This window comes from Drosophila melanogaster, chromosome 3L, assembly GCF_000001215.4.
Source record: "Drosophila melanogaster chromosome 3L".
Classification (NCBI taxonomy): Eukaryota; Metazoa; Arthropoda; class Insecta; order Diptera; family Drosophilidae; genus Drosophila; species Drosophila melanogaster.
In genome coordinates, this window is record NT_037436.4 from 4,635,606 (window position 1) to 4,650,315 (window position 14,710).

General features: G+C 40.8%; 2 protein-coding genes across 8 annotated transcripts in view; one reads left to right on the forward strand and one right to left on the reverse strand.

The window, feature by feature from the left end:
- axo (axotactin) overlaps positions 1-14,710 on the reverse strand; it is a 57,714-nt gene that overhangs the window by 6,002 nt on the left and 37,002 nt on the right. For 3 of the 7 annotated variants that reach the window (NM_001274494.1, NM_079917.5, NM_001259702.1), the window contains exons 15-20: positions 11,219-11,419; positions 9,955-10,575; positions 8,439-8,620; positions 7,792-8,121; positions 7,333-7,639; positions 7,072-7,202 (exon numbers count right to left, since the gene is read on the reverse strand). In NM_001274494.1, the coding sequence (NP_001261423.1) occupies positions 7,072-7,202; positions 7,333-7,639; positions 7,792-8,121; positions 8,439-8,620; positions 9,955-10,575; positions 11,219-11,419 (1,772 nt within the window). Of the gene's footprint in view, positions 1-1,003; positions 2,153-6,611; positions 7,203-7,332; positions 7,640-7,791; positions 8,122-8,438; positions 8,621-9,954; positions 10,576-11,218; positions 11,420-14,710 lie in introns of those variants that run through there. The other 4 variants (NM_001274495.1, NM_001259703.1, NM_001274493.1 and 1 more) reach the window with 3 other exon arrangements.
- Positions 12,671-14,700, forward strand: TTLL1B (Tubulin tyrosine ligase-like 1B). The gene has a single exon (NM_168100.3). It carries the CDS (start codon positions 13,067-13,069, stop codon positions 14,528-14,530), a length of 1,464 nt encoding a protein of 487 aa, NP_729025.1. The 5' UTR covers positions 12,671-13,066; the 3' UTR covers positions 14,531-14,700.

The following is a 14,710-nucleotide window of genomic DNA, read 5'->3' on the forward strand; positions in this document are numbered from 1 at the left end:
CCACATCTGGTAACTGATTTAGATAATTGCAACCGATTTATTCCACTGTGCCTCCGCAATGTTGCTTTTTCATAAATTTTATGCTTCGGGCCAAAAGGACGATATAAACTCATTACATTGACTTGCCTGCTGTTGATGTTGTTGCCACTTTTGATGAGGCAGCTACTGCTTATTCCATCGCATTTTCCATCCAAAATATTTGAGAGCTCATTTTTCGGGTTTCATCATCGAAAAAAAAGGGTTTTCTGGCCAACCCAGAACACGTTTCTATGTGCGAAAATCACAACATTTTAATCTCATAATCTGAATTTATGTGCAGACTCAATTTCGTTATACTTAACGACATTTTATGCGGTTATTTGTGCAGTCAGGAGCCGAAACTAAAGGAGCCCCAGACTGGCTATATAAGCTCCCCTTTTCCACACCAACACCCTTATGCGGTTCAGCACTCAAAAAAAAATGAGGATAAACATTTTTAAGGAGTTCTAGTTGAGCCTGAAGTATTCTTTAAGTATGTAAAAGATTTTGTAAGTAGATTTAAATAGGAATATTTGTAGTATTTAAATATGCATATTAAACTACCTTTAGTCTACACTTTTTCTCACAGTGCACACTTTAAGTAGATCATATGAGGGAGCCGGTGCATGTGTGTCTGAGCGTCTACGAGTACTTGAGATTCTCTATGGTCGCTCAAAACACATTAGTTAAAAGTACTGACCAACAAAGCCGTTGGTCACCGTCCCCCATGAAATCACCACCTCTAAACCCCCCACCCCCCCGTAATATATACACCATTTTCCCCACTTTCCCCCTACACATATTGAAGTGCCATTATGTGTGCTTCACTTTTTCCATCTTTTCCGACTCCATGAGTCCTTGTTGTTGTATCAATCTCGACGACGTCCTCCTCCTTTATATTTTGTTGTTGTTGTCGCTGTCAGCATTTTTGCTGTGCGAAAGTTTTTTAATAAGCGCATTTAAATGAATTGATGTATGGGCGAGTCATTTTGCGTAATTTCTCATCGTTTAATATGAAAGAAGTTAAAGTTGTGTTCTCATTTCCTGGCCGAAGAACTTTTATTACATTCGTATATCACACAGTACAGAATGGAATTTACAAAAACCGAAAACAAAAAGTTGTGCACTTCTTAAAACTTAATGGAGGCAACTTTGCGTTGCAGCAAAGGTAATTTTGTGCTTAAATCTAAAAGGTATTTAAAGGTAATTTACATGTAAGTTTATGAGTTTGAAGTGGTTATGGCTAAGTGTGCGCTTGATATTAACTACACCAAAGTTACAAAATAACTCCTAAACAAATGAGCATATTAACAATTACAAAAGATTCCAAAGCTTTCTTAGATTTATTAGATTTAATTCTGGAAATAGTTCGTTTTTCTATAGTACGAAATCCTTTTGTCTTTGTTCAAATTTATTTTAAGTCAAAGTCTTAAATTCTTTGCCAGTTTCGAATCAACATTTGATGCAAAAAGTTGATGCCATTCTGTATTTTTTTGAGGAATATTCAAATTCGATGGGCAGACAGTTTTCTTTATACACAGCAATCCAAGGACTTGGCTCTTTTCAATTTATAATATTTGTTTTGGCTTTGTCTCTGTCTCTGTCACTTTTGACTCGCTTTTATTTATACAAATTGCTTTTGTTTTTCTCGCTCTCTCGTTTGCTGTCTTTGTGCCATGTTTATTTTTGTACGTATTTTTTGTTTTCTTGCCATCAATTCGCCTAAATATTTATGCTTTTATACATATTTTCCGGAGCCATTTTGGCATTCGTCTCGCTGTGACAAGTTTTTTGCGACAGTTTGCAAGCTTCAATTCCTGGTGGTGGTGGCCCGTCTATTGACGCCATGGTATCCATTTTGTTTGCCGCCCGCTTTGCGATTTCCATTTCCATTCCCATTGCCGTTGCCATTGCCGCTGCTGTTGTTGGCCAAATCCACATCCGTTTCGGCCACGATTGGCGGCCCCCAAGAAACTTGTCGCCGCACTGTGGCCGGTCCAACTACAGTTGCACCTCCGGCTCCACCACTTCCTACTGGCTTCCTTCGCTTGGAGCTCGTCTGCTGCTGGATTCCAACTCCACGTTGAGACAGTTGTCGTTGCGGCGGCAGCTGCTTTTGCATTTCATGCTGCTGCTGTCAAAGTGCACAAATGTTTCGTATTGCTTTTTATTAAAAACTTTTTTTCGACTCTCTCATCTCGGGTTGGTGTTTTAGTTATATTTTAATATTTCGCATGCAGCTCTTGGCTTTATAGATACATTCCGCTTAAAAAAAACTCTGTGTGATTAGTTTTGTTCATGCCATTCGTTGCCATACCTTCATGCTGGATTTTATTGGACTTTTTTCATTTTTTTTTTTTTTGTTAATTAACATGCGCGAAGGAAATTCGTAAAGCTCACTTGTTAGTTATGCGATATTTGCATATTTGATGCTGCAGCAATCAATTGAAATTCACCAATTTTTCATTGTCCCTTTTCAGACAAGGTTGCAAAAAAAAATATTACCAGAATTATGGACTCATTCAAGAGTGAAATTTGAGTCGCAGCACCCGAAAGCCAAGCTCATTGTGTTTTACCTCTATTGTTCGCTTTTAAAGTCATTGTTTTGTGCTTGAAAAGCAGAGTGAAAGCATTGAATATGCTTCTTACCCAGTCAATACAATTTTAATTGCAGCGAAATTTCACTTCAAATTCTATCGACTGTTAAAAAATTCCAAACATTTCATGTTTTCTTGGGTTAAAAATAATTAATGAGCACAATAAATCAGTTGAAATATTTCTCGTGCTTTGAAAGTTTAATCTCTAATCATCCACCTTTTCCTATTTATTTATTAAATTGCGGTCTGCGTTTAATTTACACATCATTAGCTTAGCTTGACTTCTTTGCCTTCATTAAGTTTTATATGAAACTTGAGTAAACAGAACAAAATCTTTATGCTGGAACCACCATGTGTGTGCTTTTTGGGCATGTTGCTTTTGCTTTGCTGCTGCTGCTGCTGCTGCTGCATTTTGTGGGGGCTTGGGGTTCGTTTTTGCATTCTAAGCTCGTAATGAGTTTCACCGCAGCATTGTGGTAGCTGGCAAAGTTAAGTGCGTGCTGCGTTTGCGGCAGGCCAAAATGAACAGCGGCCAGGGGGGTGGGGGTTGGTTGAAACTGCTGGAAAATCTGGAAAAGCGTGCAAGAAACGGAGCAGAAGTAGCAGCAGCAGCAGCAGCTATATGAAAGAAAAGCGCAAAGACGCCCACAAACATTTTTGAATAAAAAGAAACTTGGCATGCATGACAGGAGCAACCTCAGTGGAATCAGCACGAGGAGCATGAGCCACAGCCACCAGCTGAGGCACTTGCACTTTTTGGGGCTGCTTAAACAAAAGATGCAGCTACCAGCTTCGATTTTCACTACAGTGAAGCCAACTCAACAAGCACCCATGAAATAAAAAAATTAAAATCATTTAATTATTGAAGCTGAAGACCACACAAAAAGGTTATTAATATTATCATATGCATTTTGAATAATTTATAGACAAATTAATTTATTAAGTTGTTACTTGATTAATTAGTTCATAATTAATTACGTTTAAATTTGTATAACAAATCCAATAAAACATAATATATGATTAATTACAGAGAAAAATGCACTCATTGCCATAAATTACCTTAATTATTCAATTAATATTTTTCTAATTGCCTGCGAATTAATTATAAAGTCACACTTTATGCAATGTTCACAGCAACAGATATTGACAAAAGAACGACCATCAAAAATAATATTTCAAAATGAAATAAACTTTTTCATGTCAAAGTTATTAAACCATAAAGACGCTTTTCGGATAATCCACTGTACTAACTCCTTCAAGGAGCAGACAGCCAAACGCTCACTCCTTTTGCGTGGCGAAACTTTTTGATTTTGAGGCAGGAAAAAAGTTTTGAGTGCGCTTCAATTTCGGTTGCTTTGCAATCAGGCTCGCGTAGACGCCGCAAGTCAAGTGGAAATGTGAAAAGTGGAAAGCGGCGCGGAAACGGCGGGAAAATGTGGGCCACCTTGGGCGGCAGACAATGCCGCACGCACTTTGCGCTTTGCACAACTTTCGCCATTTTTCGGGTGTCACCGAAAAAACGCCATGGGAAAATGGAGAAGGAATATCGTAGGAAAATTCATAGCCCGATTTGAATGTGCAGCGATTGTTTCCGGGAAAGTGCCGGGAAAAATTCAATTTGGCTGTAGCTTAAGCTCAGACAAAGTACACGCTAAGTAAGCTCAAAAGTAACATGCAACCCCCCCCCCTCGATAGACACTTTTCCAGCTAAAACTACATGCAAAGCCAATAAGTTCAATATTTTGCTTTTCCAATTTCCCCATCGAGAAACCTCTGGAAAACTAGGGGCGACGGAATAGGGACTTCGAACTTCGGTGAAAGTTTGTTTTTGGGCGTGCCGAAAAGTCGATGCAAAAGTTGAAAGTTCTTGCTGCGTTTGTTGCTTAGTTGAAGGTTTTGTCTTAAGTTTTTTTTTTTGGCCAAAAGAGTTTCTGGTCACCGTCATGCATATACAATCTATATAAATCATGGACAGGCACTTGATAAGCAAAAAGCCCGACTTTCCCCATCATGCTGGCATAAATTGTCGCCTGCAACAATTGTTATTCTTGGGCCCAAAGTTCATTGGTAAAAAACATGATTTTCCAAAAAGGAATTCCCTCTGTTTTCTCCTCGACGCACACTCATTTAAGAAACGTCTTTTTAACAAAGCATCATGGGCACCACTCGCACCACCCACCACCCCCAAAATGCAGTTCAATTTAGTTTTGTTCGTAGGCATTTCAACTTTTGTGCTGTGCAGAGCACTTTTTCTATTAAATAACATTTTAGACAATTGCCTGGGTTGCAAAAACGAAAGGGGATGCGACTGCCGTTGGCAAGAAATTGCATTGATGCCGCTTAAGAAATTGTCCTGGCCACAACACAGCCAAGCGAATGGTTTTCCCTTTTGCCACGGCTAACAAAGGGAAAAGAATTGGCCAATATATAAAGAAAAACGGGCGAAGAGAAGAAGAAATGAAAAACCACACACACAGAAACCGGAAACTTTCAAAGAGATGTAAAAACTATCAAGTAACGAACATTCAAGGGCCATTCTTACTACGAATTTCTTACACACATTTAATGTTCCAAAAGAATGGATTTTATCCCTAAACTTGAGAAGTTTTCAAGCGTTTTCAATGAAACGAAAAATTAATTAAATAAAGTGTGGGGCAGTTTTGGAAATATCCTCTGGTACTCAACAAACTCGTATTAGGTCCTTTAAGGATGTAAATACTTCTTAAACTGATATCTGATTTTCAATAAACATAAATATATTGATAAATGATATGTTTATTATGTTTAACGCTGAGAAAATTCAATCATATACCAATTAATTCATTTTCACATCAGCGGAAATAACCAATAGCCACGCAAAAACCATAGCATATTTTTTGGGGCTCGATTTCGTCAGCCACCTTCGCTGCAATTAATGCATTCAACTTGATAGTGCAGTTAATCGGCTTATGCAATAATTGAGAAATAATTGAATTGACTCGATTGGCAAAAGCATTGTTCGGCCCAATGTCTATTGGCCTGGCCAATTTCGTCGCGTTAAGCCAATTGTCAATAGTTTTCCCTCTTTACTCACCGCACCGCTTTTTTCTTTTTTTTTTTTGCTCGCTCGGTTTGTGTTAAATTTAATTAAACAGTCACACCATAAGCACATTCAATATCAACAATTAAAACGACACGCACAAAATCACATCGCCGTACGCAATGGTGTGTGTGCTACCATTATATTGTGATTAAATATTTTTAAAATACACCTGAAACTGTTTGTTGCTATTCAAATATGCACAACGAAAGCGTGAGGGAAATATTTTCACAAGTTTTGTTTATTTAGTTAAATTCAATTAAATGCAATTTAATTAAACGGAACATTTTCCCAAGTTGATAATGGCCGCCAGGCACTTTTGCAAAAGAAACGACACATACACATGCACAGCAAAACAAATGCCACTTAGAATGTATTTTAAATATGGGTGACAGCTGAAAACGATTTCTTATACTAATAATAACCATCATGATTATTGAATTAATTATTTAAAAAGCTAACTACTCTTTGACAACAACTGATTGGTTTATTTATTCACGGCTAAACAGACATTACAATGGTTTCTAATTAGCCAAAGACCATTAAATATGAAAAATTAATTATGAAAAAAAGAGAGTATTGTTAATAAAAAAGGTATTTGGCTTTATGCTTGTATATTCCATTGAAATTAAAATTGTTTTTTATGTTTGCATAAACACCTGATTTTAGAATCAATCGAAAATATAAAAAACAGCAGTTAGTAAATTCACAATGCTGAGTAGCTAGATTTGGATTTATTTACAAAATAGAAAACATAAAAATCATAAGATGGGTATATCTAAGTTAAAAACAATTTAACTAAATTAGCAACATGACAATGACAACAAGCAAAATAAACACAATGATGTAAAAAAGAAGTCCTGGAATTACTTATTTCATTATGAGTGGTACCCGATTTACTTCTAGTAAATTCCCTTGAGCTGCAATTACAGTGGCCACCCGCTCGTGTGTACACCTGATTGTACTTGACATTACAGCACTTGTTTACCCAACCTGACTGCTAATGTCCCCGTGGATTATCCAAATATTAGTGCACGAATATGTGTGTTTGTCTTCCGGGATTGTCCTTACGAATAGCAATAGTAAATGATGCACTTTCATGCCTTACAGCTGTATGCCTTCTAGTATGTATTTGCAGGTCATTTATTCGCTTACATTATGTAATGAAAAGCTCTTCCATTTGACTTATGATGTGTTTGTGTGTGTGTATGTGCGCTCATGCTGTGTTTTTGGGTGAGTGGGTGGTTTTGGGGTGTTATTTACATGCCATTGCCAAGGCCGCGCATCTCAGCCCAATCCATGCAAATTGGTTTCGCTGATTGTGGCTATTGGCGCCATTCTGACAAGGTTTACTGTAGGTTGGGATCCTCTGCTTACCGGTAGACTTGGCACCTGCACCTCATCCCCTCTAGCCGCCTGCTCCATTTGGGCCAACTGTCCGTTCTGGGCGGAGTTTAATTGAGATGATGGCTCCGAAGGCTCTGCCTGCGCCTCCGTCTCCTTGGAAGCTAAACAGGAAAAAAACAAACAAAATACAAGTTAGTTTAAGGAAATGTAATTTATAAATTAATGTTATACTTTTTTTTATATTCTCTTAGTTTTTGAATGGAAAATTTGTAGAGACTTATGTATAGTTACCTTTTGGTGCGGCAGAAGCATCGGTGGTGTCCTTTGCCAGCTGTTCAGGTGGCTGAGCCTGCGACTCCTTTATTTCGCTGGCGGTTGTGTCCTTCGCCGGTGGCTCCTCATTTTCGCCGCTTTTTTCCGCTGCCTTTTGCGCGGGCGCCTCATCCTCCTCCTCTTCCTCCTCTTCGATGCGCGAGGCGATGTCTCCATTTTTGGACAGCGCGGTGGGCGTGCCAGGCTGCGAGGGCGTGGCACTGCCGTTTTTCAAAATGCCCACCAAGGGGGCACCGTTGCCAGGCTTTTTGTCCTCCTGCGGCAACTGGGATTTGCACAACAAACAAACATACAAAAAAGTTATGAAAATAATAAATTATAAAAGAGATGGAGAGAACTTGAAATATATCATTCTGAAGTTCAATCATATAATCAAAAACATTTTTCCCAGTGTCCTTTAAGTAAGTTAATGCTTACCGCTTTGTAGGTATATGGAGGCAGGCCATTCCCCGATCCCGCAGTCACGCCGCCCAAGAGGCCAGCCTTAACACCTGGCGACTCGTGCATCTTGGTTGCCTGCTCCTTTGACCAAATGATGTCCTCGTCCGTCTCGCGTTCGATGCGTTTCTTGTAGGCCAAGTGGCTGCGATACACCTCCAGCAGGCAGCAGATCACAATGATGACGAAGACACTGGTCAGCGTGAGGAAGACGACCTGCGTGGAGTCCTCCTGCTTGTTCTCATCGTACACGAATCTCGGTATGTAGGGAACGCGGGCTGGCGGCTCCTCCACCCATGGCTCGGGAATCTGCGGTGCACAAGTGTACAGGTAGAGGGCATTCATTAGCACAATTTGTCGCCTGGTTGGCTCGGATAATCCGATACTCGGACCGCCTAACAGGCAGCCGCTCATTGCACTGACAGAAACGGATATCAAGTTCGTGGCATTTGTAAAAAATTATTTGACCACTACTTTTCATTTGCTGTTGTCTTAAGTTTGTTTATGTATATATATATTATATCTAGTAAAAAAAAATCCCATAAATTAGGGCTTGCTGCTGTGGTTTGTTTAGATCCCTCTAATATAATAACATTTTCGTAATATTTCTCTCAGTGTCTACTTACCATGCTGACATTAACCATGGGCTCCTGGGTGGGCTGTTCGCTCACATCGAATTTGGCATTGCACTGGGCGCTCCGGACGCCCTGCGGATTGATGACCGTTATGTTGTCGGCACCGGACTTTGTGAATAGCATGTACTCCTCGAGTGGCTTCATAACATGCCCGTTCACCTGTATATAGATGTCTGCCGTTGGGGGGCGGTTGGTTTACCCAATTTGCGGTGGTTTTCGGTGGGAGCGGCAGCGGGGTATCGAAATTTTCATTAGTATTGGTCATTAATTCAAATTGAAATGCAAATGTGTGTGGATGGCGAGTGAGTGGAAATTGGAATTACGTTTGCCTTCTTGGCTGGGCATGGGCTCGACTGACTTTGGGTCCTGTTTCAAGGACCCGTGGCAAGTCGTTCGTGCGTGTTTTATGCCCGTCCCGAAATTAGCAATAACATTTTTAATGCCCATCGGCAAACTCCCACAACGCAGACGCCCTTCGATTGTGTGCGTTTATCGTGGGGAGTGGCCATCTATATTGGCAATTTAATGGTATTTCCAATAGGCTTTGATTATAATTAAGCTTAGTTTTTGATTAGATCAAATCGTATAATTTTCTTACTAATGTTTAATAATAAATGCGCTTGCAAACCTAAGAAATCATTAAGTAAAGTACTTACTTAGTAGTAAATTTGACTATAATATTTTTTTATGGTATACTTTAAAACACTTTGATATTTTCAAATTAATAAGAAAGTTGGCCATTTTGTGTTCGCTGAACTTAATGTACTCTACTGTTTATGACCAAAACTATCACGCTATACATCGATGCCTCTTTAATGGAATGATCAAGAACGTTTAACGGCCGCCCACATGTGGTGTGGGCGTGGCTGGCTGAGCAGCTGCTTTATGGGCGATGGAGGGGCGGGAATTTGTGGGAGCTCGGGTGAATTTTTAATCAAAGTGTTGGTCACTGTGCTGCGGTTTTCGGAGTGGCAGCAAAGCAGCAATTTAAATATGAGCCACTGTAAATCTTGAGAGCAAAAACTGACAGAATTTATGGCAACGAAGCCACGGCCACGGAAATGACTTTTTATGGCAGCGAATAAATTTAATTTTTTGGTCAACAATGTGAAGCAAACCCCGCCACCCCCCTCGGCGAGCACTAACTCCCCTCGCCAACCCAATTTCAAGAGCTCAGCTCAGTGAGTTCATAAAGTGCAGCAGTTAAGCAGAGGGAGCACTGTAATAACATATTAATGCTAATTCTTAATATGCTTAATATAGTTGAAATATTATAAAAGAGGTCTTCAATATAATGTTAATCCCTACTTATAGACACCTTCATGAGACTAAGCCACTAGAAGTCTCAGTGACGACCCTTTCGGATATGAGTTTCTATCATACTAAATTCTTTCGGTGTACTTTATTTCGATTTTTTTTTTCTTAGCAAAGGGAGCGAAGGGGTATGTCACTTGATGAGACCGAAAAGAAATTAATGGCAGACGGGCATGAAATTTACGACACTCACTCGACAGGCAACCGCTGTAGCTTTTAAAGACGGCAAACCGCGAGTCCGTGCTGTTGATGCCACCGATCTGGACGCGATTCGAGCCAGCATCGCCACCGGTGGTAAGGACACGTGCGGCGAACTCGCTCAGCGGCACCTGCTCGCGATCAATGAATAGCTGCGATTGGGTGCCATTTCTGACATAATACACCGAGTGCCTGGCACTGTTCAGGAAATTCCGATCAATTCGGGCGCCCACCGTTTGCCCATTATCTCGGTCCTCCTCCAGCTGCAGGTAACCGTCGGAGGTGATGGCCAATAGAAGGTAGTAGCTGCGCTCAGCCTCCGTTTGCATCAGCAGCATTATCCGATTGGCTCGTCTCAGGTCGAAGGACGAAAAGGCCAGTTGCAGGCGCACATAGTCAACGCGACCCGTACCAGGCAGTTCAAATTTGCGCTGCAACGTCGATTCGCCACTGAAATCTGCTCCTTTCTCCTCCGAACAGAATTCGCCCAGAAAACTCGTGTGCTCGCAATCGCATGTCGAGAGTTGCTCAGCAAAGTGCTCCTGGCAGGTGCCGCCATTTTTGCACGGCTCTGCATCACACTTGATCTGGCAGTTGGGCAGGACACCTTCCTGGGCTGCAATCATAAAGAATTTAATCCAAAAATTGCATAAGTAAGGGAGCTAGGGAAATATCTAGAAAATAACTTAACATCGTGATTTATATTAATCTGAGGTTTTCCATCCTTTAATCTCTTTCAATCAATTTCAACTTCAACTGCTGCATTTCCAGGCGAACCCATTCAATTACCCATAACGAAACTTCATTGAAAGGAAGGCGATTCCACATCAAAGTGTTTACATTGACTGCGGCTGTGTTTAATAGCATCAAAGTCAGGTTGCAATTTCCGCGCTACGTGGCCGCATAAATCATACGCCATGTGGGCCTGCATCTTATCGCATTGGCATTAATCTTGGCGCGGCCCCAAAGTGGCCTGTTCTGTTGGCCATCTCTCTACATTTTCGCCACCGAGTCCCCAGCACTTAACGGAAATTGCATGCATATTAAGTTAGCCAGGCAGCAACCACAGATGCAACCACAACCGCAGACGACGCAGAATGGAGTCGATTTGGTGGCCCATGAATTAGAATCCGAGCAGCAGGAGCAGGCGCAGGAGCAGGACTATCACGATTCAGAGGAACCGTACTCTATACCCGAAATGGCATTGGGGCCGACCGAAAATTGCACTCAGTGAAAATTGATTTATACTGCCTACTTACTGGGCGCTATATTCCTTTCATTGATATCCGCCAAGTCGATCAACTGCGCTCCGATTTTCAGGCCCCGCACACACCCGATGTAGCCTTCCAGAGCCGGTGCATCCACATTGGGGCGCAACAAATTCGCCGGATCATAGCCGCCCACGTGGAACTGGAAGTACTCGGTGGGCGGGGCAGGCGGGCGGTGGGGCGACAGGACCTCTGCAAATAAACAAAATCAAATGAGAATGTTGGCTATAGCTATGGGCTATGGGTGGTTTTGGGGATGAAATACACTTATGAGGAAGAAGCAACATGTGGAAGATCGAAATAATATTACAAATAATAAATATCTTAATTAACTTTTAATGCTAAGCTAAAGATATATATTCTTATCATTTTTAAGAGATTGTATAATGATAATGTTCGAATATTATGATAATATATTTTTCAAAATGTAAATGTACATTTAGTTAGGCTATGCTAATTCTAAGTGAAGGTATTATTTTCTATTTATAAGACTTATTTTTTTCAGTGCACTTGTTGGTTCAGATTGCTTTATGTTGGCGCGCATTTCTGTTTGTGTGTGTGTGTGCGGAAATGAGCCTTCATTGCCGTGGCATTTCGGGTTTTAGCCGGTCTGTCGGACGCAGAGCCGGTTTCGAACCCGGTTCGACCAAGCCCGGCCGTTTGAGGTTTAAGCCCATCAATTTCGAGTTTAAGTTTGTCTAATTGAAATGTTTGCCGGCAAATCGCTGGCAAATGAGTTACGAACGATTTGATTGATTTTATCCTTTTGCCAATTGCCGAGTTGAGCTCCGTGCACTGAACTTTTCAATTAAATTCAATTTCAAGGTGAGTTATGAGCGGCTTTTGAAGTGCAGTCCTAGTGAAATATTGTTGCCAAAATGCTAGCAATTCGTGTAATTGAAGGCCGGTTGAGTGGAAGGGCTTTCGAAAATGGTAACTCTATTTTAATGATGTGGCTGCTTCGTGTGTTTCATAACAAAGCAATATATATAGTTTTCATATATATGTAGGTAACCAGCATTAAGAATAACAGACTTAAAATACTCTGAGACTAATAATAATAACATCATGTTATACTTGCAAATATAGATCCTGAAAATTCCTGTATTGAATGTCAGAAACCAGTAAACAAGCTAACATGCAAATACCGATTTGTTTAAAATTTGTATTTGTCAAAAAATTTGCATATGCAGACAGGATTATAAAAAAATCCGTTCAGATCATAATCAACTCTATATGCATTTCCCTCGTTTAACAACAATTTCCGCACACTATCTACCATTGAAATGCCGTTCAATTTACATATTGAGTGAGCAAAAGCGAAATAAAAACTTTGAACGCTTTCAAATATCAACAAACTACAAAGCAACTCGTTGTTTTTATGCCATAGAGCAAAACTTTATACATTCGCATGTCGTTTGTTTTTTTTCCAACCGTTTTCTACCGAGCTGAACGTCCACTTTCAAACACACACACACTATTTGCCGAATAAAGCGAAAAAATAAAAGAACCCCTGAAAAGCTGAGGAGAAAAAATTCAAGTGCACATAATTTGGCCATCACACAGTGCACAGATTTTGTGAGGGGGTAAATTTTTGGCATTTTTGCAGCTCAACTTGCTAAACTATTTGAAAATTTTGGTGCAGCGCTTTTCGCCTCTTTCGACTTTCCCACACCAAAAAAAAAACAAAACAAAAACGAAAATAAATAATTTTATATAGAAATACAAAAGGAGTGCCGCCTGGCAACCATGCCCCACATTTTAACGCCACAAGAAGGCAAAAAAGGGTGGTGAATAAATTTCGGCTTTGTTGGTTCAATAAACTGGAACGTTGGCAACATGGCCGTTGTTTGGGACATGAGTCAATGGACGCAGGCGTGGCGGATCGACAGTCTGCATCCGACGGTCCGCTCGAGCGGTACAAGAACCACAACGAGCGGTACAATCATGTACGGTCGCACGTCGGTCGGTGCAAATCAATCCGTGACGAATGGCAACTCAAATAGTGGCGCAAATAGCGGCGGTGGTGCCAGTGGTGGTGCCCAGGGACACGATAAACTGAAAATTGGCTTCTGCACGGACCTGGATAAATCGGTTTTGGTCAACAATTTCGAGAAACGTGGCTGGCATCAGGTGAATGGCGATGATGATTGGCATTTCTATTGGGCCGGAGTGCAAACCTGCCGGAATATATTCAGTGTGGATAGTGGTTATAGGATGCACGATAACCAGATGATCAATCATTTTCCCAATCACTATGAATTATCACGCAAGGATTTACTGGTCAAGAACATCAAGCGTTATCGCAAGGATCTCGAGAGGGATGGCAATCCATTGGCGGAGAAAACAGAGTCCAATAACTCCAGTGGCACCAGATATCTTTATTTGGATTTTGTGCCAACAACTTTTGTCCTGCCAGCCGATTATAATATGTTCGTGGAGGAGTATCGCAAGTTTCCGCTGAGTACGTGGATTATGAAACCCTGTGGAAAATCCCAAGGAGCGGGTATATTCCTTATAAACAAACTATCCAAACTCAAGAAGTGGTCAAGAGAGGCCAAGGGTCCTTTTCATCCACAAATAGCCAAGGAATCGTATGTGATATCCAGATACATAGACAATCCACTATTGATTGGTGGTAAAAAATTTGATCTTCGTCTATATGTTCTAGTCGCTTCGTTCAGACCCCTGAAAGCTTATCTTTTTAAGCAGGGATTCTGCCGTTTTTGTACTGTAAAATACGATACTAGTGTTACGGAACTGGATAATATGTACGTCCATCTGACAAATGTGAGTGTGCAGAAACATGGTGGCGAATACAATACCCTACATGGTGGCAAGTGGTCTGTACAAAATCTGGCCCTCTATTTGGAAGGAACTCGGGGAAAAGAGGTTACGGATCGTTTGTTTGGAGCCATATCCTGGCTTATAGTACACTCCTTAAGAGCTGTGGCTCCTGTGATGGCCAGTGATAGGCATTGTTTTGAGTGTTATGGCTACGACATCATCATAGACAATGCCTTGAAACCTTGGCTAGTGGAGGTGAATGCCTCACCGTCACTCACATCAACTACAGTAAACGACAGGATACTAAAATACAAACTGATTGACAACATACTGTCCGTGGTCCTACCCCCCGATGGAGTGCCCGATGTGCGTTGGAATAAGGTTCCCAGTGCCGATGCTTTGGGCAACTTTGAGCTGCTCATCGATGAGGAGTTGGCCGCCCAGGATGAACAACACCAAAATAGCAGCAGCAACACTCATAGTAAAACATCCAAAATGGGCAGCCGATGGAAGTGACGAAAGTAGATTTGGGGAGGGTTGGGTCATTCGATACTATATATTAACTGGTTCAGTGAAGTGCTAAGAAAAATGTATGAAAATAAACGAATAGCACTTGGACTCAATAGTTGTTGTTAAATAACATTATACGAAAGGAGCAAAAGTAAAATAAATAATATATATAATATATTTTGCGGA